The 24,357-nt window shown below is 41.4% G+C and overlaps 1 protein-coding gene across 1 annotated transcript in view; it reads left to right on the top strand.

Annotated features, from left to right (window-relative positions):
* SYNE2 (spectrin repeat containing nuclear envelope protein 2) overlaps positions 1-24,357 on the top strand; it is a 280,671-nt gene that overhangs the window by 255,094 nt on the left and 1,220 nt on the right. Inside the window, exons 100-115 of the mRNA XM_075065745.1 lie at positions 2,296-2,458; positions 8,212-8,399; positions 8,573-8,723; positions 9,614-9,796; positions 12,541-12,678; positions 13,835-14,029; positions 15,191-15,473; positions 15,812-15,880; positions 16,691-16,830; positions 17,738-17,873; positions 19,781-19,992; positions 20,951-21,151; positions 22,027-22,155; positions 22,665-22,856; positions 23,458-23,544; positions 23,728-23,771. Of these exons, the coding sequence (XP_074921846.1) occupies positions 2,296-2,458; positions 8,212-8,399; positions 8,573-8,723; positions 9,614-9,796; positions 12,541-12,678; positions 13,835-14,029; positions 15,191-15,473; positions 15,812-15,880; positions 16,691-16,830; positions 17,738-17,873; positions 19,781-19,992; positions 20,951-21,151; positions 22,027-22,155; positions 22,665-22,856; positions 23,458-23,544; positions 23,728-23,771 (2,511 nt within the window). The remainder of the gene's footprint in view (positions 1-2,295; positions 2,459-8,211; positions 8,400-8,572; positions 8,724-9,613; positions 9,797-12,540; positions 12,679-13,834; positions 14,030-15,190; positions 15,474-15,811; positions 15,881-16,690; positions 16,831-17,737; positions 17,874-19,780; positions 19,993-20,950; positions 21,152-22,026; positions 22,156-22,664; positions 22,857-23,457; positions 23,545-23,727; positions 23,772-24,357) is intronic.

Here is a 24,357-nt window from a genome sequence, read left to right as displayed (position 1 = left end):
ATAAACCCATGGTACACCCACACCTTGAACACTGAGTGCAGCCCTGATCACCCCATCTCAAAAACGATATATTGGAACTGAAAAAGGTTCAGAAAAGGGCAACAAAAATGATTATGGGTATGGAACAGCTTCCATATGAGGAGAGATTAAAAAGCCTGGGACATTTCAGCTTGGAAAAGAGACAACTAAGAGGGGATATGATAGAGGTCTATAAAATCTTGACTAGTGTGGAGAAAGAGAATAGGAAAATATTATTCACTCCTTCACGTAACACAAGAACTATGGGTCACCCAATGAAAGCATAAGCAGCAGGTTTAAAACAAACAAAAGGAGCCACATCTTTACACAACACAGAGTCAACCTGTGGAATTCTTTGCCAGAGGATGTTGTGAAGGCCAAAACTATTACAGGGTTCAAAAAAGAACTAGATCCAAGTTCCTGGAGGACAGGTTTATCAATGGCTATTAGCCAGCACGAGCAGGAATGCAACACTATGTTCTGAGTCTCTCTAGCCTCTGTTTGCTAGAAGCTGGGACTGGACAACACAGGATGGGACACTTATGATTACTTGTTCTTTTCATTCCCTCTGAAGCACCTGGCATTGGCCACTGTCAGAAGACAGGATACTGGACTAGATGACTCAGTATGACCATTCTTCTATTCAGATACTTGCTCCTGGATACTGGTGCTTTAGTATCAAGCTCCCTTGTCGTATCTGAAAAAGCATTTCCAAAACATTGTTGAAGCAGGGCAATAGCTGCCACGGCAGAGTAGCAATCTACCTTTCCCATAGAAATCATCAATCAGGAATTGTTACTTTATCTGTACAAAACAGATACACAGGAATCACCATCCTGGAGTGGATGAATGGATATACTACTTGTGACTTTGGCCTATTTTAGATGCTAAGATGGGAGTGGGGGAAAATAAAGTTAACCCATCTGGGCAAGAGAGAGCCAGAGCCAGATTCCTTCCTGATGTAACTTCATTGACTACAAAGGAAGTATACCAAGGATGGATCTGGCCCACAGTCTCTGCTGTCCTCGCAAATCAGAGCGGGACCTTTTCTGAAACCTCTCTTTCTCTTTCTCTTTTCACAGTGGCTTATTTAAATTTCTCATTTTAGATTTATTATTCTAGCTTCACCTCTGTGTTTCATGTATGTTAGGGGGCTCTGTTGCACTCTTCTGCATAAACCAGCATGGACATAGTCCATGTGGCCAAAATATCCCATTGCTATGGAGACAAAAGTATAGATGGCCTGTTTAGGAAGCCATAGAGATGTGTGCCCTAACCCTCAGATCGGCTGAAAACAGAAGAGGCAGAGGCTTAGTCCACACAGAGTGCAGTGTCCAAACTCACCCCTTTTCCTGGGGTTTGGTTTTAGTAACACAGAAACTAACACTAAACAACACATATATGCAGTTCAAACCTTTTCCCAAGGCATGGCTGTCCTGAGATTCCTCTCTTCAGACTGCTCAACCCATGCCCTGCATCTTCCATCTCTCTCTCTAGAGAACAACTCCTATCCCCCAGGTATAGAGCTGGTGTAGCAAACTATCTCCCTCAGTGGGGCTGCACAACCCACTTAACATATTCCCAGCAGGATCAAAATGTGCTGGCAGGGTGCTCGTCCTTCCAGACTGAACTGTAATTCACATGGGAGAGTAGCTTGAGAAAGAGCCCATCCTAGAAAACTAGGGAAAATAATGATTTTTCCACTGCCTTGCCTCATGTATACTTATACCAAGTAGTTGTAAAATACTGCCAGTGTAAATGAGAGGAGAGATCCGAATTGACCCAGTAGTGTTTTAGACCCATTTTGCATGGATGTAAATGCCTTCACTTATGCAAGCAGTGGAGCACGCAGCTCAAAGATTAAGGAGTAGCTCCTACCTGGGATACACAGCCCTGCATTTGGGGGCAATGTGGAGTCACACTGCACCCCGGGAAGATGGGGGTGTCTAGATTGTCTCAAATACACAAAACGTGCACTGGGGCAAGTTTTCTGTATGCATGTCCTCAGGGAAATGACCAAGGAAACCACTAGCTCTCAAATGAGCCTAGGAGGGCTACTCCCTGTTCACATCATCTCCTTAAATGACTCACTTAGAACCTTCTGCAGCTGTGGAGGCATCCGCTTGTGCCAGTTTGGGTAGGTTATAATTAAAATGTGGCTTTAATCTGCAGAAGGCAAGTCATAAATCATACTTCCTTCATTTCCAGAGGCTCTGCTAATACGGCTTCCATGTTAAATGTGTTTATAACAACCTGTTTTCTTTCCAATATCCCCAGACTGAAGAAATTGGAAGGGACCTTTGCTGTCACACAGACATTAGACAAAAATATGAGTACCCTTCGCACCTGGTTGGCTCGCATTGAGGCCGAGCTTTCCAAGCCTGTTGTGTATGACATCTGTGATGATCAAGAGATCCAGAAAAGACTTGCTGAGCAGCAGGTGAGGAAATCATAACATCTGAAATAAATGGGCTTAAAGTGATGCTGATTGTGATCAATCCTATGTGTAAGATCACCCCTTTCCTTTCCTTGACAGACTTTTCTGTTGTTCACATTTTGAGCCATTGTGTTTCCTGCCAAAGTGAGACAAGGTAGGTGAGGTAATATCTTCTATTAGACGATCTTCTATTGTTAAGAGAGAGACAAGCTTTTGAGCCACGCAGAGCTCTTCTTCAGGTCTGGGAATGGTATTCCCAGTGTTACAGCAAAATGCAACATGGAACAAATTGTTTAGCATGAATAGCACATGTTGTAAGGGACATGTCTGAACAGTGTCCATTCAGTCCCTGATTTTTAGCGTCTAGCATGTAATGAATTTAAGCTCCCAGGCTTGTCTTTTGAAATTGTTGTGCAGGTGATTTTTTTGTCTTTTATCATTTTACTGAGAAAAAGTCAAAAGCACTCTGTCACCTGTGGGTGAACACTTTGCACAAAATGATCACTCTGTATCTGACCTACCAGTCCTCATCCTCAAAAGAAAACGACAATACTTTCAAAAGACCAGCCTGGGAGTTTAAATTCATTACTCTTCTAGACACTAAAAATCATGGATTGAACAGAAACACTGGTTTTATGGCTTATTACAACAATCTATAACTCTAACCCCCTCTTTTTGTCCTATGACTGCAGAGTTATTAATGGTCTCTTAGAGTATGTACTAACTATTTATGCTAAGCAATTTGTTCCATCTTGCATTTTGCTGTGACTCTGTGAGTACCTTTCTCAGACCTGAAGAAGAGCCCTTTATGGCTTGAAAGCTTGTCTCTCTCATCAACAGAAGTTGGTCCTGTAAAAGACATTACCTCACCCACCTTGTCTCTCTAATATCCTGAGACCGGCCTGTCTCAATACGCTGCATGTAAGAAAGTGTTTTTGAGACACTTTATAGGGATTTAACACTTACTTTTTGATACTTAAATATTGTAGAAACAAACAAAAAAACTCATAAAATCCTTTCCTGTCTTCCAGTAGTGCATTAAGCAATGTGACTACACCTCTGTCTTGTTGTTTGTTCTCTTATCCACTTCCCCTTTGGAGGAGGCTTTGTTTGGTTAAAGACAGCAGATGCTTCAGGGCTAGACAGTGACGTAGGGCTTGTCTACCCTGGCAATTTAGAGCACTGCAACTTTCTCGCTCAGGGGTGTGAAAAAACACCCCCTTGAGCACAGCAAGTTTCAGCGCTGTACAGTGCCAGCGTAGACAGTGCACCAGTGCTGGGAGCTGCACCCCTCGTGGAGGTGGGTTTTTTTAGAGCCTTGGGAGAGCTCCCTCCCAGCGCACTGCCGCGACCACACAAGCCATGTTAAAGCACTGCAGCACTTTTACTATTGCCAATGGAAACTAGCCCTTAGACTATGCCCACGCACAGGAGCGAGGGATAGAGTGAACCTCTCTGCACAGAGTACCCTGACCCATACCTGCTTGCTTCCCCCAAGGCAGATAGGAAGGAATTCCTCACAGGAGCAAGCAGGGCCTTAAAGCAGCTAGTACAGCTGAGTTGATTTTGGGAGTCAGGGCAGGTGTGGCATTACTGCACTTACCCACTCTTGCATGGGAGAAGCAGGGAAGGGACTGTGGCTCAGAGGAGTGTCACTGAGTCCCAACGCCTCCCGAGGCTACTGCTGGAGCAGTACAATTTATGCATCATCACCCCTTGCTTGCGGCTGTGCCTAAAGGCACAATCTAGGCTGAAGTGTCTGCACAAACAGATTAAAAATACCTGCCACTGGGGGACAATAGGTCCTATGACTTAACTCTGCCCATCACCATAATAGGGGCATTTATAGTTTACCCTAAAACTTTTAGGGCTAAACTTTCCGAAAGTGGAGGCTTACAGGTCTGCCTGCAAACAACATGGATGGCTGCTTAAGCGCTTCCTCCCCACCCCACTGTCTGTCACTTTGTCTCAGAAAAACGACTGTGACTAATCCAGATACGAGAGCTCCGTTCCCTGCGGAATTATTTGAGCTTTCTTTCCACAGAGCACAGCACAGCACTTCAGGAGCAGTTACAGTCAGGGTCAGACTCACCCTTCGCAGAGGCAGTGGGCATGGCTCCCATTGACTTCAGTGGGAGGAGCTGCACATGCAGGCAGGGGCAGGGGTGGCCTTTGGATCCCAGTGTTTAATGGTTTAATCTGCAATGGTAACGGTTCTGTAAATAAAAAGTAATTATTTTCCCCCTCACTCAAACCTTTTAGCTTCCATAGGCTGTGATAAATTATGCCCAGCTGACACCCTAGATAGCTCCTCCTGGGAGCAGAAAACAGAGACTTGGGACACAAAAGAATTGTGTCCGAATTAATTTATTTTTACTATGGCCATTCAGACTTCAGCTGCAAAGATGCATTATTTACTCCTCAGAGTCCTGTAGAATAAGCTACTGTTTGGTTGCTTGGATTTCATATTAAACAAAGAAGTCTGAGACCCTTAGCCTCCTTCTGCTGTAACCTTTAAACACACTGGATATGACAAGGTAGAGCTCACTCTAAAGAACTCAAAGCAGAAAGCCTTTCACTAAGCTTTGCTTGTTGCATTCACATAGGGTTTTGAAAAGATCTTCCTTGATTTTATTTCAAAAAATATTTTGATGGATACAGCCTCATGGTGAGGAATATGTCTTAATGGATTCTTTTTTGTTGGACATCCATGTTTACAAAGGTGCTATGTATGCTGTCTTGAATAACTGTTAATTCTAAAACTCTGGGTAATTGTTTGCAGGGAAAGATGCTTTTATAACGTTTCATTCATCTACAGGTTGAAGATTGCAACATAAGGCATTCTGTTTAAGATTTAAAATACAAATTAAAGATGTCTCAGTATTGCAGGAGGAGTCCAGCATTGTAGGTCCAGTTAAATAATTAAGTCTAATAAACTTTGAGCAGTGAAGTGAGGAGTTTTTTGTTCTGTATGCATGTTTTCTGCCTTATCATTTAGTGTGTGTTAGTTTGTTTGATTTGCCATTGCTTAATTAAAATGATGTTAACTCTCATTAAGGTGGCAAAACAAACCCCACTGGCTGATCTAAGTGAGAGTAGCATGTGTACCTGAAAGCAGAACTAAGCCATAAATGACCAAAGTTAAAGTATATAGAGTATTTTACATAAAAAGAAATATCCTTGGAGTTAATGAAAAGCTGCTGCTATTGATAATGATTTATGACATCATCCGTACTACTCACAGAGGTTTCTTTCTGAGGCTCCTAGAACACCAACAAATGCCAGAGTTTTGTATGTATCTTGCTAAAATTCAAATCTGTCTGTCAGATCTTTGAGATTGGCAAACAGAGGGACAGAGAGGTTAAATAACTTCCCCAGCATTAGACAGCAGCAAGGATTCTGACTGAAGTTATTATATGAACCAAAACATAACGGATAACAACAATACTTTGGTAGTATCAGCAAGGCACTTTTGCATTAATAGAATAGTTTTAGTACTCTGTGGGCAAGATTCTGATCATGGTTACACCAAAGTAAGTAAGTCCAGAGTAACATCACTCAAGTCAGTCATAGATTTACAACAGTATAACAGAGAGTGGAATCTGTCCCTATGTATAGGCCACAGATTCAAAAGACAAGCCTCTTCTTGAGTAGAGAGAACAGCCTAGAATCCATAGTAACCTATTTAAATCCTGTGCCGGATCTTCTTTTAGCATCTGTATAAGGATTACTGCTCTTGCTTTCCAGAAGTTCCCTAACTACCAGGCAAAAGTAGCAGAGAACCAAAGAACAGCTGAGCTGTCTGCAAACAGGAAGACTGTAACAATACACATTGCAGTCAATTAGAAAAACTTGGTTAGATATTGACACTCGTGCTGAGCAGTATGTTACTCTGGGCTAGATGATGATTTCACACTGCATACCCACACAGAGGAGTAAGACACCCGCCACCACTCCTTATACTTCTACCTTGCTCTTGGTCCAGGTGGATAGGAGTAAGTAAAGCTAATTGTCTGCTTCCTCTCTGCATGAAATGGGAGATTAGGGACAGGACAGAGCCTTGCCTCCACTTCCCCACCCTCCACGCACAGAAGCTGAGCCACTGGGGGAATGGGAGGATAGTAATAAACTGCTGGTATAGGGCAACAACCGATTACTACACCCCCAGTGGCAAGGAGGAAGCAGGGTAGAATTGTTACTTAAAGTGGTGATTCAGCACAAAGCTACTACTGGGATAGCCCAGCTTGCGTATCACCCCCCTTGCCTAAAGTCACAGTCTAGCCCTCTGTGAATAGTCCCACTGAAATCAGTGGTGCTTCTCAAGGAGTAACTCATAGGCAGTAGGAATAAGGGCGGCAGAGTCTGGCCCAAGAGGTTCAAGTCACATTTGACATTGTTCTCTATGTGGTTAGATAACAAACTAGACAGATTTGAATTTTAGCAAGATACATACAAAACTCTGGCATTAGTTGGGGTTCTAGGAGCCTCAGAAAGAAACCTCTGTGAGTAGTACGGATGATGTCATAAATCATTATCAACAGCAGCAGCTTTTCATTAACTTCAGGAATATATTTTTATGTAAAATACTCTATATACTTTAACTTTGGTCATTTATGGCTTAGTTCTGCTTTCAGGTACACAAGCTACTCTTGCTTAGATTAGCCAGTGGAGTTTTGGTCCTTTTGCACTAACATTTTGAAGTTAAACTGCTCGTCTTTTATTAATTCCTGAGAGCATCTTCCTTTAAGTCCTTGTGTTCTTCTGTTTTCCTGTGGGTTCTCCCTGGGCTGTAAAATCAAGAACAAAATCGGCCGTGGATTTCTTGTTCAGGAGTGCTGGTGGAATTGGCATTACCATTTAATGAGATTTCCCATTGACATTGTTTGCTTGTGTGGCAGTAAAGTTCCAGCAGAGGCATTGAATCTTCAGTAGTGAAGCCAGAAAGAGGTCATAAAAATGTAAACGTGGTTAATATTAAATGGTATTTCCCAAGTCCCTGGGGTTGTATGGCGTGGCTTTTTAGTAGCATTTCAGATGACGTTTTCTTCTCTGACCCTGCACTTTGGATTTCTATTGCACATTCTGCATTTATTGTATTGGTTTCAATAGGAGTTGCACATATAGGGTAAGTGCCACATATACAATGGAAGTACAGACTCTGGAGAAGAAATACAATACATAGTCCAGCTTGGACAAGAGAACTTTGCTTTGCATTTTTAAATGATACCATGGAGTAGATGATCCCAGAGGGAGAAACTGAAGAATTGCAGATGTGACTCTTTGCTGTGTGCCACTCTTCTGCAGTTTATGATATTACCAGAGTCACATGAATTGTACTTTTGCATTCACTGAGGTTATGAATTATCCTGTATATTCACCGCTATAGTTTATAGTGGAATAAACCAAGAAGGAGATGCTGATATTGTAAAAACAAATACATTTGTCTTTACATTTTTACAATGTAGAAAGTGTGGTTTAGATTTTGAATGTGTATTATACTTGTCCAAATTATTAATGAAGATACTGGACTTTCACTGAGAAATGAAATGGGGAAGAATGCACTTTCTCATGACAATTCTCTCATCTCTTCTTTCAGTTTGTCATTTGTTCAACACATTCTGAAAGTCCTTTCATTAAAACTAAAATTGCATTTACTGAGCTGGCGATCACCCTTCTCTGTCTGTTACAGTCTATTACAAGGGAATGTATTTGTTTAACTGCTTGTTAATTAAACTCTTTTTATTTCCTAATCACAGGATCTGCAACGCGACATTGAGCAGCACAGTGAAGGGGTAGAATCTGTGTTTAATATCTGTGAAAAGTTGCTGAGCGATTCAGATGCTTGTGCTAATGAGACGGAATGTGACTCCATCCAGCAGACTACCAGAAGTCTGGACAGACGGTGGAGAAACATTTGTTCCATGTCTATGGAGAGGCGAATGAAGTGAGTCCTTTTCTGACACTTCTAAGACATGTATGTAACTGTGAAATATTTCAGGGAATTTTGTTGCATTCTACATGAACCAAATTTTGAAGAGAAAAGCAAAAATTATTGAGAAATGATTGGCAAACTTGTGATAAAGCAGAGCCTTTCTTCCCTCTCACTCCCCAACTCAGAATTGAGGAAACCTGGCGTCTGTGGCAGAAGTTTTTGGATGACTATTCTCGCTTTGAAGACTGGTTGAAATCGGCCGAAAGGACAGCAGCTTATCCCAACTCTTCCGAAGTTTTATACATAAATGCCAAAGAGGAGCTGAAGAAGTTTGAGGTGAACACTTTTCATTTCAGCTATTGATGTTTCACAGACACCATGTCTGCTTATTGAGAATACTAATGCTTGCACATATAAAGCACCTTTCATCTGAGCGTCTCAAAGCTCTTTACAGACTTTACAGCTCCTTTCCGAGATGGGAATATGCTTAAACCCATCTTTCAGATCGGCAAACGGAGGAACAGAGAGGTTAAGTAACTTCCCCAGCATTAGGCAGTGACAGAGCTGGGAACAGAACCCAACATTCCTGATACTTATTTGCTCCAATCAGAAGTGGTACTAGCCCATTGAGGGGCCTAAGCAGGAGTATTTTGAGGGGGCCCAACACATGCTAATAATTAATAGGGGCTCCCTTGAGCAGCTTGGGGCTCTAAGCAATTGCTTACTCTGCTTATGCCTAGCATTGGCTCTGGCTCTAACAAATAGACTGTGCCCTTGTATTAGTTCCTGGGGCCAGTGTTTGAACTGCTTTTAGACACATTTTCTCCAAGCAGTTGATAATCCTCTAAACAGTCCTTAATAGTAGATTACTAAAAGCTACATTTTATTTGATCATGTAACTCAGCTGTTGGTTTTGCTTATAAAAGTCTAAGAGATTGCAAGCTATTATATATTACATGTATTTTGGATGTGATCATTTATTTCCAATTGGACAAGAAACTGTAATAGACTAAATTCTGTAAGTAGGACAAATTGCTTATGTCCTCTCACGTCCTGTGACTTCAGCGGGAGCTCTAAACACACATATGAGGGCAGGTTGTGGTGATAAAACATCATCAGGGTTATGATTGATTTTGAGGATCTGATTTTTCTCTTCCATGATTGCAGTATTTTATCGATCCTTTCAATGAAGTGCAAAGGAATAAGATTACTAATTTGCATTACAGGCATTTCAACGACAAATTCATGAGCGACTCACTCAGCTGGAGCTAATCAATAAACAATATAGGCGGCTTGCCCGGGAGAATCGTACAGATTCAGCCAGCAAGCTGAAACAGATGGTACATGAAGGCAACCAGCGCTGGGACAATCTCCAGAAACGGGTTGCTGCCATTCTAAGACGACTGAAGGTAATTGCAGGGTGTTATGAGGGTTAGTGTGAAGCACTGTGAGGCCCATATAGAAATAACACTACCTAAGTGCAAAGTTATTATGAGAATGCTCATCATCTACACAGTTAGATTTTGCATTTATAAGTGCAAACCCCAAAGTTTATGTAAGGAACAATAAGGCTGGAACACAAACCAGCAAAATCAAAGACAGCTCAAGCTAAGGTTGAACATTTGCCCCAGGTTCTCTGCTGCACAGGATTTCCACTTAGTGCAACCAAAGATAGGGGATGCCATCAGGCAGCCTGTTATAGCTCCCTGATTTTCAGGGTGGATGTGTTCTTGCTCCAGCACAGGGTTAGGGCAGCTGGGGGCTGTTCTAATCTACCCAAGGTGGCAGTGGTTCCCTAGGGACAGCTGTGCTCCTGGCACACCCTACCCCACCTCTGACACTCCTGCAACCAGGACCAGGGGGAAGGGGCTTGGCACAGGAGTCAGATACAAGAAACTGGCCTTTGTTCTTAACTAGAACTAAATATGGAGACGTGGATAAAGTTATACCAAGAAAGTCTGTCAATTCAAACTGGGATGCTGCAGTCATAAGAACATAAGAATGGCCATACTGGGTCAGACCCAAGGTCCATTTAGCCTAGTATCCTGTCTTCCGACAATGACCAATGCCAGGTGCCCCAGAGGGAATGAACAGAACAGGTAATCATCAAGTGATCCATCCCCTGTCGCCCATTCCCAGCTTCTGACAAACAGAGACTAGGGACACTATCCCTGCCCATCTTGGCTAATAGCCATTGATGGACCTATCCTCCATGAATTTATCTAGTTCTTTTTTGAACCCTAGTCTTGGCCTTCACAACATCCTCTGGCAAAGAGTGCCACAGGTTGACTGTGCATTGTCTGAAAGAAGACTTCCTTTTGTTTGTTTCAGTAAAGTGCAACCAGCAGTGAATGCAGCAAGGTGTGTAAGTTACCAATCAGTGTATGAGGGCACCTCATAGGGAGACCATTTGGTGGCATTTGTCCTTAACAAATAGATTGGCATTAACCAGTGCTGCTGGAAGGTGAAAAGTAGGAGAGTAATAGCCAATGTTTTGGAGAGCACGTCTTTCACCCCTCCCCCCGGTAGTACTGCTCCTGTTCTGCCTCTCCTCTGACCCAGCACCCTTCTGTGGCTATGTTCATGATACATGATGCACTCTGCTTAACTTCTGCCAGAGTTTGAGAGACTTTACTTTGACTTCTTCATTTGCCTTATGAACCAGTCCTCAGGTGATCTGTGCTGAGTGGCAATCCTGATGCTAAACATGGCTCTGGGGGCTGCTGCACAAAATATAGGCTTGCTGGGGGCCTGCTGTATCATAAATAGGACTTTTCATGGGCTAAAGCATAAGCGCATTTTACACAGAATACACCTCCGTATCTTAACCACATCCCTTTTTGCTTTGAACTCCCTCACACCTAATATTGAGATAATTTCAGCACTGAAGTAAGTAGGTGCATCTCTGCTAACTTAATTGGAGTTGCACCTGTCTGTTCCAAGACTGAATATAAGTCTGTGCCTTTCTGAATTTAGAGGGCAACGTCCTGAGGTTCAACTGAATTGCACAGAGTGGGGCTGGGATGCAAAAGAAGCTTAAAGTTCTCTCCCTAGATCCTGGTATAGTGTTGTACAAAGCTGTTGTAATTTATGCTGGTTTGTGACAGGCCCAAAGGGTTGAAAATGTGCAAGGTATGGTGAAGGGGCATACTGACCACACCCTTTTCTTCGGCCTGACCTCCTTTTTCCTGCAACTTGAGCCACAGTGGAGGGGAGCAGCAAAAGAGTATCAGGAAACCAAGGGGCTCATTGTAACACTTAGGTAATCCCCTCTGGGCTGGTTAAACTGACTTCAGAGCTCAAATACCTGTGCTGTGGCCTGGAAAAGCTAGTCACAGCCCAATTTATGATATAGCAAGTTCCCAGCAAGCAATGGGAAGAAAAATAAATCCCCCCAAATCAGCAGACCTGACTGTAACCAAGCAAAGGGAGCAAACCTGCAGTTAGGTGTCATTCGTACTCTTACCTAATCTCTTTTCAGTATATTTATTATTTGGGAGCTGTTTAGCAGGCTGTGATGAAGAAAGCTCCTCTTCTGATATCCACCCGGGTGGGAGACAGCAGGAAGTAGAACAAATTTATACAAATGGCTTTAACACCAAATGGCATGATAATTACACTTGAGAGTATTTCCACATTCCAGCTAATTAATCATTTTGCTAATTTTGATGATCTAATTTTAATTAGAGATAAGACTTTTTTCCTTTATCTAAACTAGCTGCTAAAGTTAGAGCAGCAAAAACAACTAAGGCCTGGTCTAAACAGGTTTTTGTAGTGGTAGAACTATGTGGGTTAGGGGTGTGGATTTCTTTTTTTTTTTTTTTTTCTTCCCAGTATAGTTATACCAGGACACCCCCCCTAGTGTGGGTGTAGTTATACTGGTATAAAGGTGCTTTATACTCATATACCTCATTCCCCTTCCTGTGTGGCATAAATACCTTTATATCAGGATAACAGTTTCCATGCTAGCGGGGATTGTACTGCTTTAAGTATATCCAACTTAGACTATCTCTGGTGTGTAGACAAGGTCTTACACACATCTGTTTAAAATGAACAGCAATTCTGAAAGAAAATGCCAGTTTTAAAATGCTCCCATGACCATCTTTATTCAGTAACTAAACTAATAAAGTACAGCTGCCCTTTTCTTATTCAGTATTTCACCAACCAGAGAGATGAGTTTGAGGCAACAAGGGAAAGCATTCTTGTGTGGCTCACAGAAATGGACCTTCAGCTGACAAATGTGGAACACTTCTCAGAGAGTAACTTTGATGACAAAATGCGGCAATTAAACGTATGTATCATTCAGAACAGTTTTTCAGAACAAAGATGATAATGTCAGTCTGTAGTTTCTTGGCAATGCCTGCCAGTTATCTATGGGTTAATTTCATGACAACATACATTATGTTCATCAGATCATATTTGTTATAGGATCAGTAAACTTTAAAAAAATAGTTGTACAATTCAACATAAAAAATACTTGCTCTAAAATGTAAGTTCAGTATTCAGAGTCTTCAATTGTATCTTTCCATTCCCCCTTACAACATAGTGTCAATGACAGTTATATTAAACATGAAAGATAGCTTAAATCTGGGTAAACATAAACAGCAATCGCTAAACAGCAATATACCTAAAATCAAAATATAGAATGTTAGCCAACTTGAAGATAGGTCCAGTTCTGTAATATTATTATCATCTCCCATGAGGATTTTTAATATAACGTAGCATATTTGGGAGGTGTATTCTTTGAAAATTTCAATCATGCACATGTATACTAGCTTTTGTGACATTCCTTCAGGAAGATATTAATTCTTTGCTACATGAATAATTAAGTTGATATTCCTTTCTGCAGCACTCTTCTGCCCTTTCCCCCATAACACATTCTTGTTCCACTGCACAGATTCAGTTTTATTCTCTGCAGAGTTCAAAAGGTGACTTAGTGGCAAGGGGGACTTGATAGTTCAAGTTACTATAGGTCACTTGTTTAAGCTAACGATGACCAGAAGTTTTTGCCATCTATTTCAATAGCAAAGGTTTTAGTGGCTCGGTCCCTACATCACAAATACAGTCATTGGTACTGGGGTGCTTACTGGAAGACTTTGCGTAGGCATGAGGAATAGCCTATCTTTTCACACTGGATAGTGTAGGCAAGTTTGAATTGCTGTTGCCTGTGCTATTCCTGTTGTATGGATGGAGCACTTCACTTTGTGCTGATTTCAGTCAGCACCTAAATTCACACATTAAATTCACTCACACAACTTTTACTAGCAAAACAAAAACCAAACCTTTACAGATGGTGGATAGAAAGCCATCTGCCAAAAGAAGATAGATGATTGTGCCAGTGTTCAGATTCCTTTCACCTTACAATGCTAGAACAGAAGGACAGCCTCAAGCACAGGCAAGAAAGAAACATTGCTTAAGTAACCATTTCTTATGTATGTTCAATATAGGGTTTCCAACAGGAAATAACCCTAAACACCAATAAGATCGATCAGCTAATAGTTTTTGGAGAGCAGCTGATTCAGAAGAGTGAGCCTTTGGATGCTATTCTGATTGAAGATGAGTTGGAGGAACTGCATAGATACTGTCAGGAAGTGTTTGGGCGAGTCTCTCGATTCCACCAAAGACTGACTTCCAGGCATCCTGTAAGGGATAAGTATGGTCTTGATGCTTTGGCAGAGTGTTGGTATGAAAATGAAATACTCGTGTAGCAGTAGCTGAGTAGCAGCATGGTCTTAATGCAGGGGTGGGTAAACTACAGCCCGGGGCCATATTCAGCCCTCCAGATGTTTTAATCTGGTCCTCGAGCTCCCTCTGGGGAGCGGGTTCTGGGGTTTGCCCCGCTTCAGCCAGGGAGTGTGATCGGGGACTTGCCTTGCTCTGCGCGGCTCCCAGAAGCAGCAGTATGTCCCCCTTCCAGCTCCTATGCATAGGGGCAGCCAGGGGGCTCCGCATGCTGCCCCCCAAAGTGCCACCCCCACAGCTCCCATTGGCCAGGAACTACAGCCAATGGGAGCTTCAGGGGTGGTGCCTGTGGACTGGGCAGCGTGCAGAGACGCCTGGCTGCGTCTCCGCATAGGAGCTGGAGGAGGGGACATCTCACTGCTTCTGGGAAGTGCTTGAGATAAGAGCACTCCAGAGCCTGCACCCCTGACCATTTGCCAAGAGACAAGACCACTCACAGGGATCTTGTGGGGCTTAATTAGTCAATAATGGTAAAGGGCTTGAAAATGTTCCATGCAGATTTTTGTACCAGTTTTTATTCCCTTTATTAGCTTCCATAACATTCCATCAATATTTTCTTTTGGATGATCACAATAGATTTATTTGTGACCCTGGTTTGTTCTTTACTTTCACTTGGGGGACTAACGTCAGTCTTTACTTGTCACTGCGAGCTATTAGCCAATGCTCAGTGTGTTTTGGCTCAAAAAGAAATACCATTTATTAAAAAGAACTTAATTAGCAGAGTAATGCTCCCCACTGCCCACCTGATGGTGCCACACTGCAACTGGCTACCCATTCTTGTTTGCAGAAGGGAGGCATCTCAGTGGTGATATGGGGAGGCGGGCTAAGTACTGTGCTGAGGTAGAAGTTGTGGCTGTCAAAGAAAAGCAAGGGGAGAGAAGTGAGGATCTTCTCTGGGCTTTCCATTGGTTTAAGAACATACGGTGGGGACAGACCATCACAGGCTGATGTCTGCCTGCCACAAAAAATAATCTTCTGTATTTCTCCACCTCTTACTGTGTCACTTGTTAAGTGACCTAGGTCTGTGTTCATTCATCACAATATAAAACAATTATTTTTAGGGGATAGAAGATGACAAAGACACATCTGAAAATGAGACAGATGCAGAAGACTCAAGAGAAATGCAAAATGATCCCTGGCATAAGAAGGCAATAAATGAGGTGCCTTCGTCTCAGCAGTCCCTTTGCCATCTTGTGTCCCCTGCACCAGCTCACGAAAGGTCAGGCTGTGAGACCCCTGTCAGTGTTGACTCCATCCCACTTGAATGGGATCACACAGGTGATGTAGGGGGCAATTCCTCTCATGAGGATGAAGAAGAAGGAGCATACTACAGTGCTCTCTCAGGTAAGAGCCAATGATCCCAGACATTTTTGTTTCAGTATAGCCACCTCCAGAACCCCTAAAGTGGCACCTGTTTGTTCTGAGGTCTTTTAATTTGTAATGGTACAAAAATGTGAGAGTTATTTAACTCTTCATCATATTGTCTGGACAAAAAGGATAGTTTTGTCTAAACCAAACAAAGTTTTGAATGCCCCCCCAATTCTTTGTTTTTTAAAAATATCTGATGAAAATAGTAATGAAGTTTTTCCTTTCAGTCAGTCAATATTTCAGATGTTTCTATTTAATATTCAGTAAATATTGAATATTTGTCCAGTGAGGAAAATGACGTTATTCTCTTTCAGATGTAGAAATCACTGAAAATCCTGAGGCATATCTTAAAATGACCACAAAAACTTTGAAAGCATCTTCTGGTAGGCACCTGCTAATGCATGTGTCTGAACATGGCAATCTCCCTGTGGCGCACGCTATACTCCTAAACCTGTTTCATATGTAACGTCTGATTTCCTGCCTTGTGTGGACACCATGTGCCATTGTGTCATGGTGTTTTTACGCTGCAGTAGAAACACATGTACATTACAAAAGTCAAGAACATGCCATTTAGAATTTTCCTGTCAGTTGCAGAGATGGTTAATGTGCATTTCATTATATTGATCCAAAATCTTTCAGCTCTTTCATGGTGGTTTGGTCTGGGTATTATTTTTTTCCTTCGTTGATTGTAATCACCTATTTACTGAGACAGTAGTTTAGTTTTGCAAGTAAAAGCAGCACTTCAACTATCGCTTATCATTTTGCATTGTGTGTGACAGAGCCTTGGGCATGCCATCCATTAAATCCCAAATGAGCATTCACTATTCCTTTCCAGTCAGGACAGGTCTATTCTTGACTCACTTGTTATGCATTGCAGCAAAATGATAGTATCATGGGAATAGGATCTTCCCAAAACTACGGTGCAAACTTTTCTTTTGTTTTAAATCATACTGCAGCCAAACATTTTCAGAAGAAAATAAAATGTCCCATAACTGCATGGCTGTCATTTCATTACCTTCTGGATTACTGTTGACATTTTGCAAATGTGCATGCTTTGCAAGGAAAGCTGCAGAACTGTCATTTTGGTGCCATATTCTTCGGAACACTTCTTAATTTATTTAAAAAGTAAATGCTTCACTACAGAGTTGAGGGGCTCAGATTCAAGGTTTTCTAATTTATTTTTTATGTGGCAGGAAAATCCATTTCAGAAGCTCTTACATGGCATTCCCCGGATAGCCCAGCCTGCAGAAAACATCAGTACCACCAGGCAAAGATGGTGAGAAATGTGCGGTCTGGCAGCCCAGAGACAAGTACCCCATATAAGCCAGGCTATGTGAGTTCCAGATCTGTGAACACTAGTTCTAAGCAATTAAAGATTAATTAATTTCTGAAGATTCCAGGAGAATCCTAGAAACTCTAGGTTCAAAGTATCCTTTCCGAGCATGCAGGCTGGAAGAGGAGAAGGGGTCTGCCTAGACACAGCCTGCTACTCCTCCCATTTCTGGTCATTCAAAGAGCTGCCCTGATGGCAGAGAGGGAATTGCAAGGGTGACTGTGCCTAAGGCAGTAGGGAAGCCAGAAGAGAGCTCATTCTTAGTGGTTGGTTTCCAGCAGTAGTGAAACTAGCAGCAGCTCTACCTTCATCTCCCTTTGGATTGCTTATTGTCCCCGTCTGCCAGCAAACTGTCTCTGGGGATTGGGCCATAGCCATCAATACTCGAGTTCTCGTGGGAATGAGGTAGCACTGGGGCCAGGCTAAAATGGTTATTGTTAGAGTTGTTTGTTGTTAGTCCACCTCCATATTCTTTCTTACAGTAGCTCTTGCCAAGTCACAGTATCTAATGGAGTGAATGGAAATGCCATTGATAGTAGATTTTATACAGTGGTTCAGAATCAGCTAATTTCTATCAATAAATTACTAGGGCCCAGATCTTCAAAGGTATATAAGCTCCTAAACTTCCACTGAAATCACTGGAAGTTACGAGCCTAAACACCTTTGAGGATCTGAAGCTCTTACCAGATTAAGTGTCATTACTGTATTTCTTACAGTAACTGTTTGCATATTTACCTGGTATACATAAAATGCTGTTGCATAGAGATGGCGTTCGCCTGCTGCACCTTTATTAAGTGTAACTTTAAAAAACTACACCCTACCACCTTTTATACAAATGTGCATGCAACTTGAAGGGTCACGGGCATTCACAGCATGTGAGTTTAATAAACCTGTGAAATAATTCTAGGTTAAACCGCTAGTGTCTGTAAGCAGTGGGAGCACGGACAGTGTGAAAGAAGTATCCGCTATATTGAGTGATGAAGAGCCCCAAAATGAACAGGGCCTTGTGAGCATTGCAGCTGCAGAGGAGCAATCAGGTACAGGTAAAGATAAACAATGTAAAGAAATGAATAATGGCTATTATGAAATGGTTTATTATGTGACTCTCAAGTTAACAAAGCAAAGACATGACAAATGCACTTACATTGAGAACAGATGTACCACTGGTCTTCGAAAGGATGGATTTTGCTAACATTTGCTTTTTGCTAAGCCTTCTTCTCACTTGACATTGTCTGACCTGTGTTTATCACTGAATTCTCAGCCCTAATATTTTATCTATTACTCAAGAGTTTCAGACTCATCATATCCTTGACTTTTGTGTCCTTACTGATAAAAGTGAAAGTATTCCCATTCATTTCAGTGAGATTCTAGTGAATTCAAGGGATTTTTAATCAGACTATGAAAATTCTTCACTGAAGCCAAGAAGTATGTTACTTTGACTAAAACAAGATTGGTATAACTTACTTATATTCCAACCATTATGGCAATAATGGTATATTACAGCTTCCATTTACATAAGCTCTTGATTAACCAAGGCTTGGTAATGTTTGCTACATTTTTCACTGTAGGCAGGTCCATACTAAGAACAGAGACAGTTGAGTGGGCTCCCTTAACCTTACAAGACCCTGTTTTCTGGTCTCAGGTGTTTTCCGAGACCTTCATAATATCAGGTGTGTACCGTAATTATAAACCTCCAATAGAGTGACAGTGATAAATTGCAGCTATACCAACTATTTTATGCTGTGACTGCATCAGTTCTCACACTCTGACCAGCATCAAGCCAGGTCACTGTGTGGATGGTAGATCTCCAAGGCAGGCCGGCCTGCGTGCTACAGGAAGTGATGTTGGTGATTGAGTGGGCTGGCACTTTTTCTTCTTAGTCAGCACAAAAGCAATACCCCAACATGGTTTTATGTAGCACTATACTGCCGGAAATGCCTCTTTCAGATGATGCATAAAACTTGGCCACTTGTATTTACTTTGGTTGTTAATCCTGTTGTTTTTCCCAAATTCAGTCTGATTACATTCTACCTCTCTATATTTCTTCTTTAATTTTGTCTCGATAAAGTATTCCTCCTTTACTGTAGAAAAAATTCCTGTGTAGTGTTACTGTTTTCCAAATACTTGTCATGTAACCTGTATAGGTTGTATATCTGGTTGTCAAGTTGACCTTTCAGAGTACAAGTAGTACATTATAATAATTTTACTATTATGGTATTTCTATACAAGGTGTCGTGGGGCACATACGGCCCCGCAGCCCAAGTCACTAAGGCAGGCCTGGGGTTCAGGACAGTAAGGCCTATTGGCTGAAGTCTAAGTAGCCGCCTTTCTTCCCAGGGCTGTATGGCCCAATTCATCTCCCTGCATGTCGGCGGTGTCCATGGTAGGTCAGATGGAGTAAGGGGACCCAGGCCTACCCTTCACCCAGTTCCCAACCCAGGACCTGAGGGAACTGATACCTCGCTGCTCAGTCTTAGTCACTCATCACTACTGCTCCTTCGCTGGGTCGTTTCCTACCCCTTCTTCCAATGCAGGGGATACCTCAGCAATCATTGCCTTGGCAGTCAGCTGGTGTTTGGTAGAGGCACCAACCTGGCTGGCATTGGCATCAGGTGACTCCAGTGCTCTCCGTGCAGGAGCCTGCAGCACAATTAACAAATGGTCAGCCTAGACTGAGCTGAGCTGCTCCCTCTTATACTATGGGGCATGCCCAGGATGGGTGAGGGGGCTTGGCTTCCTTGGACCAAAGCATGGGATTAACCTCCTCCGGCCCAGTGCAGGACTGATATGCCCCATTGCATAAGGAAAGAGAATATCTGGTCAGAAACTGATTGCAGAATGGGTTCTTTAGAAATGCTAAACTTGATAGTTTGTAAATAATATTCTGTTCTGTTTTAAATAATATTCACATTATTGGTGTGTTAAAACATTTCTTGGTATATCATTGTAGGTGTTATTGAGAGATGGGAGCTCATACAAGCTCAGGACCTAAGAAATAAACTGAGAATGAAACAGAATTTGCAGCAATGGCGACAACTGAACTCTGATCTCAGTGATATTACTGCTTGGCTGGATAAAACTGAAGAAGAGCTGGAAGAATTACAGAAAGCAAAGCCTGCAACCATTATGCATACAATGGAACAAAGAATAAAGAAACTGAAAGTAAGTTATCACATACCGAGAAGTGAGGTTTTAAGAATGTCATTACTATTTAAAAGACTTGTTTCTCTGATAATTGCACTGTGTATTATGCATCTCTCAGCAAACTGAGGGGATCAGCTAGCCCCAGAAACTGGACACTTTGTGTAGTTCTTCTAATAAATTATTTCAAAAGGTGGAATCATACCTCAGTTATCAGATATTGACTTCTGTTGCGGTGAACATCAAGATTTATTAATCAAATATGCAGAATAAATTCATTATCTCAGTTAATATTAGGTTAGGAAAGAGAACAATATTTAATTTGAGACATAATAAAAATTAGCATTCACCAGAACATGAAGTGCAGGTTGCTACACTATTTGTGAGGATCCTCTTAAATCTAAAAGTTAAACTGGGCTGAGCCAGGTCTGTACTTGGATGGGTGAGATGCAAGAAATTGCTAGATTTTTCCAATTTCTAGCTGCCACTCCTCTCTGTAAGGCAGTGCTGGACCCTTGATTTCAGCCTGCTGTTAGGGGGCACTATATTGCTGAAGGTGGGTTTGGGGTTTTTTTGGATATATAATTTAGACTATAAGCTTAGACAGGACGCATTGCCATCACCTTTGTTCTATCCAGGCAGTGCCAGTCATTTAATAACTGTAAAATCAAGGTCCTGAAAACTTGTAAATACTATCGCGCTCCTAATAGAATGTAGAATTTTTAACATCCAGGTCCTTACAGAATTCTACCTTATGCAATTACTTTATTGCTCCTGCAGTTGCCAATGGGTGTTCAACTTCAAGAAATTGGGAAATTCTGCCTTAAAAGTCTTCCCTAGAAATATCTGGAAAACGCTTTTTCAGATCGAGTCACTCCCTGGAATACTTGTGATTTCTTAGTTTGTGGAGGATTATTTTAAATGAACAATAAAAGGTATTGATAATTCACTGAGGGTTCTAATCTGCTTCTTTCTTCAGGAAATGCTTAAAGCCTTCGATAACTACAAGGCTTTAGTGTTCTCTGTTAATCAGAGCAGCAAAGACTTCCAGCAAACAGATAGCACTGAATCCAAAGAGCTTCAAAACAGAGTTCGACAAGTGAATTTGCGCTGGGAGAAAGTATCTCATTCAATGGACAACTGGAGAAGGGGTTTACAACAAACCCTAATGCAATGCCAGGTAAATAGTGCAAACATTTGTCTTGTAACACTTCGAATGAGAGTTTATTTGTAATGAGCATCAGTGATAAGTAGATCAGAGGATACAGTATGGCAGTTGCAGGAATATCAGGAGTTCCTTGGAATATTTTCTCAGATTATAGATTTCTTGAATGTGCGCCTTTTTTTATGCACAGGATAGCCACACTAATAGTAATTAGCACTTACACTGTTTTTCATAGAATCTTAGAAATGTAGAGCTGGAAGGGACTTGAGAGATCATCTAATTTCTTCCCTTTTCTCCCCCACCCTTCCGCACAATGAGGCAGAACCAAGTAAACCTAGAGTCTTAGTCAGTGAGAGGGATTCCACAACCTCCTTTGGAAGCCTATCCCTGAACTGAACTGTTCCTGTAGTTAGACAGGTTTTTTTTTAATATTTAACCTAATTCTCCCTTGCAGGAGATTAATCAGGTTACTTGTCCTACCTTCAGTGGAGAACAATTGATCACCATCCTTCCTATAACAGCCCTTAACATATTTGAAGACTTATCATGTTTAAAGCAATTTACAAGCAATCCACCCAACTGGCTTGAGAAGTAGCTCTAGCTTATTTCCCTTGTTTTATAGACGACATGGCACAATTGAAGAAGAGAAGTTAAATCACTTGCTTAAAGCCACAGAAGGAGCTGATAGAGTTGGGACCACTAGTCTGAGCTGTTAACTGTAGTTTTAGCACAGGATGACTAGTCATCTTTTTGAGTAACCCTGCAATTTACAACAAACCTAAGTAAAAATACTTGGTCAACTGTGCATAATAACAGAGCAAGAGTGGTTGGTTGATTTTATTACAATACTCCAGGGACACATTCTTGTAATCCTTTACTTGTTTCTTCAGGATTTCCATGAACTGAGTCAGAAACTACTCTTGGGACTAGCAAGTGCTGAAAGTCGAAGACATAATGCACAATTCACTGATCAAAATGCTGACCCCCATACAATACTGGAGTGCCAAAAAGAATTAATGGTATGTAATGTGTTGGTTACTGAGTCAAGGTATGAGAACAACATGCAAGTTATTTCCACAAAAATAAAAAGTCATATAGTTATTTCTAAAAAATGGTGGTTTGAAAGGAAGCAGGTACAGTTTGGGGATATTTCATTTATACATAAATGGATTTGTGGCTTTATGAATTGGTTGACTAATAAATCTAGCTGAAGCTAAATATGTTCTTGAGTACATAGTCCATTTACAAATAGTACCTCTAAGATCCAGGATTACGTGCACCAGTTTGTGTTGAAGTATGATCAGGTTATGAATAATCTTTCCCACAAAACCCTCCAATTACACCTAAATCCTAGTCTGCATCACCCTCTGTGAATTGTTCCTTTTGGCTCATCAGTCATGCTGCATTGTTCATTGGAACTGTTGTAGAAATAAAATTAATTCAGCTTGTTATGAAATTATAATCCTCCCATACTTTTAGAGAAATTAGTTTTACTGATCGTTATATTTCAAACTATTTCCTTTTTAAGCAACTGGAGAAAGAGCTGTTGGAACAACAGCTTCAAGTAAACGCTCTACAGGAAATCTCCACCTACCTTCTGGTAGAATCAGATGGAGAAGATTATATTGAAGCTAATGAGAAAATACATGTAATTGGAAAGAAACTGAAACAGCTTCTTGAACAGGTTTCACATGACTTAAAAACTTCACAAGGAAATGTGGTGAGTCAGGGGTATGATTTTTAAACTTGATTATTAACAAGTGCTGTGATAATAAAGGATACAAGAACCAGTGCTGCAAAACCAGCCCAAAATATAAAATAGTCAAGAGTAGAAACTCTAAAAGAAAATCAGGTTGATTTAAAACTTGTATGTATCTAGAGCTCCTTATTGCCTTATCAAATGTGAGCAATTATTGGGATAAAAAATACATCTGTGTGTGTGTATACATGTACGTGTACATAAACCCTACATGTTGTATGTTCATCAATCAATATTAGATATACTCTGTCTTATGCCTCAGTGGGAGCTTGCATTAGACCATGTTGACATGAATTGACATGTTTTCAAGCTAATATATCAGCACATATTTGCCTCTCATGCTTTCTGTTCCTTCCAAAGCTGTTTCTCACAACTGCACAGGGTAAAACAAGTATCCTAAGCCACGGGAGCTTAGCACTGGAACTGTTTGTTGTTCATAAACTGGCTGCCATCCATATATACACATGGATAATTTTTTAAAGATGTCCCTATACAACATTTTGTAGTTTTTATATTGATGCTTTATATATACACATTTAGGGGTGTGTGGTTTGTTTTTTAGGACATCAGTGCATTTCTGACAGCAGCAGATGACTTGGATTCTGGAGGTTATCATCCAGTAGTAGTGAAATCCAGCCTACAGGAAACGGCAAGAACTTTTTAAATGAAATGCCTATTTTTCTAAGATTTTTGCTGTCTTTTCACCCCACCTTCCCTTGAATTGAATCTGTTCTTTACCCTAAAACCTCTTGAAATATGCTCATTTTAGTTATGAGACAGTTTTAGTATTACCCAGCTCTAGGACATTAAAATATAATGTTTATCTTAACAGGTTGGTGTAAGGAGAACTTCAGAAGGCAAGAGCAACAGTGTCAGGTAGCACATTATTTTTGGTAGAAATGTAAGAGTATGTTTTAAAATAGAGAGTAGGCGAGGCTGATGGCTTGGTGCCAGTGTACTGTACTACCCAATGGCAAACAAATGTGGGGAGCTTCTGCTCCTAATGGGTCTGTACACATTATGGAGGCAATGTATCTGGATTCATGGCTGACTTCACTATTTGCCCCAGATACCAACGTGAGGATACAGTGGTGGTACACAGTGTGTCTGCTTAGCCCCTACAAACCCTCTGTTTCATTGTAGTGTTGCACTTTTATGGGAACTTTTCCCCAGTGTGCCCTTTTGGAGGTTGGCCCCTTTACAATTGGCAAAGGCAAGGAGCTGCAGCCTTAATTTTTCTTCTCTTATTCCTGAGGCAATGGCATATTCTTACACCCCATGCACCTACAGGGATTACAGCTTTCGCAGGGCTGGACAAATCAGCCACCCCTGCAGCCTAGTGTGGGTGGTAGGATAAGGGTAAATGGGTTAAAGATGCATTACAGAGTGAGGAAATTTCACAATATGAGGCCTAGCCTTCTATCAGAGAGAGAGCCCATGCAGATACATAAGGCTCTTGAAA

This window comes from Chelonoidis abingdonii, chromosome 4 (assembly GCF_003597395.2).
Source record: "Chelonoidis abingdonii isolate Lonesome George chromosome 4, CheloAbing_2.0, whole genome shotgun sequence".
Taxonomy (NCBI): Eukaryota; Metazoa; Chordata; order Testudines; family Testudinidae; genus Chelonoidis; species Chelonoidis abingdonii.
Note: the sequence above shows the minus strand (reverse complement) of the source record. Positions and strands in the feature narration are given on the sequence as shown.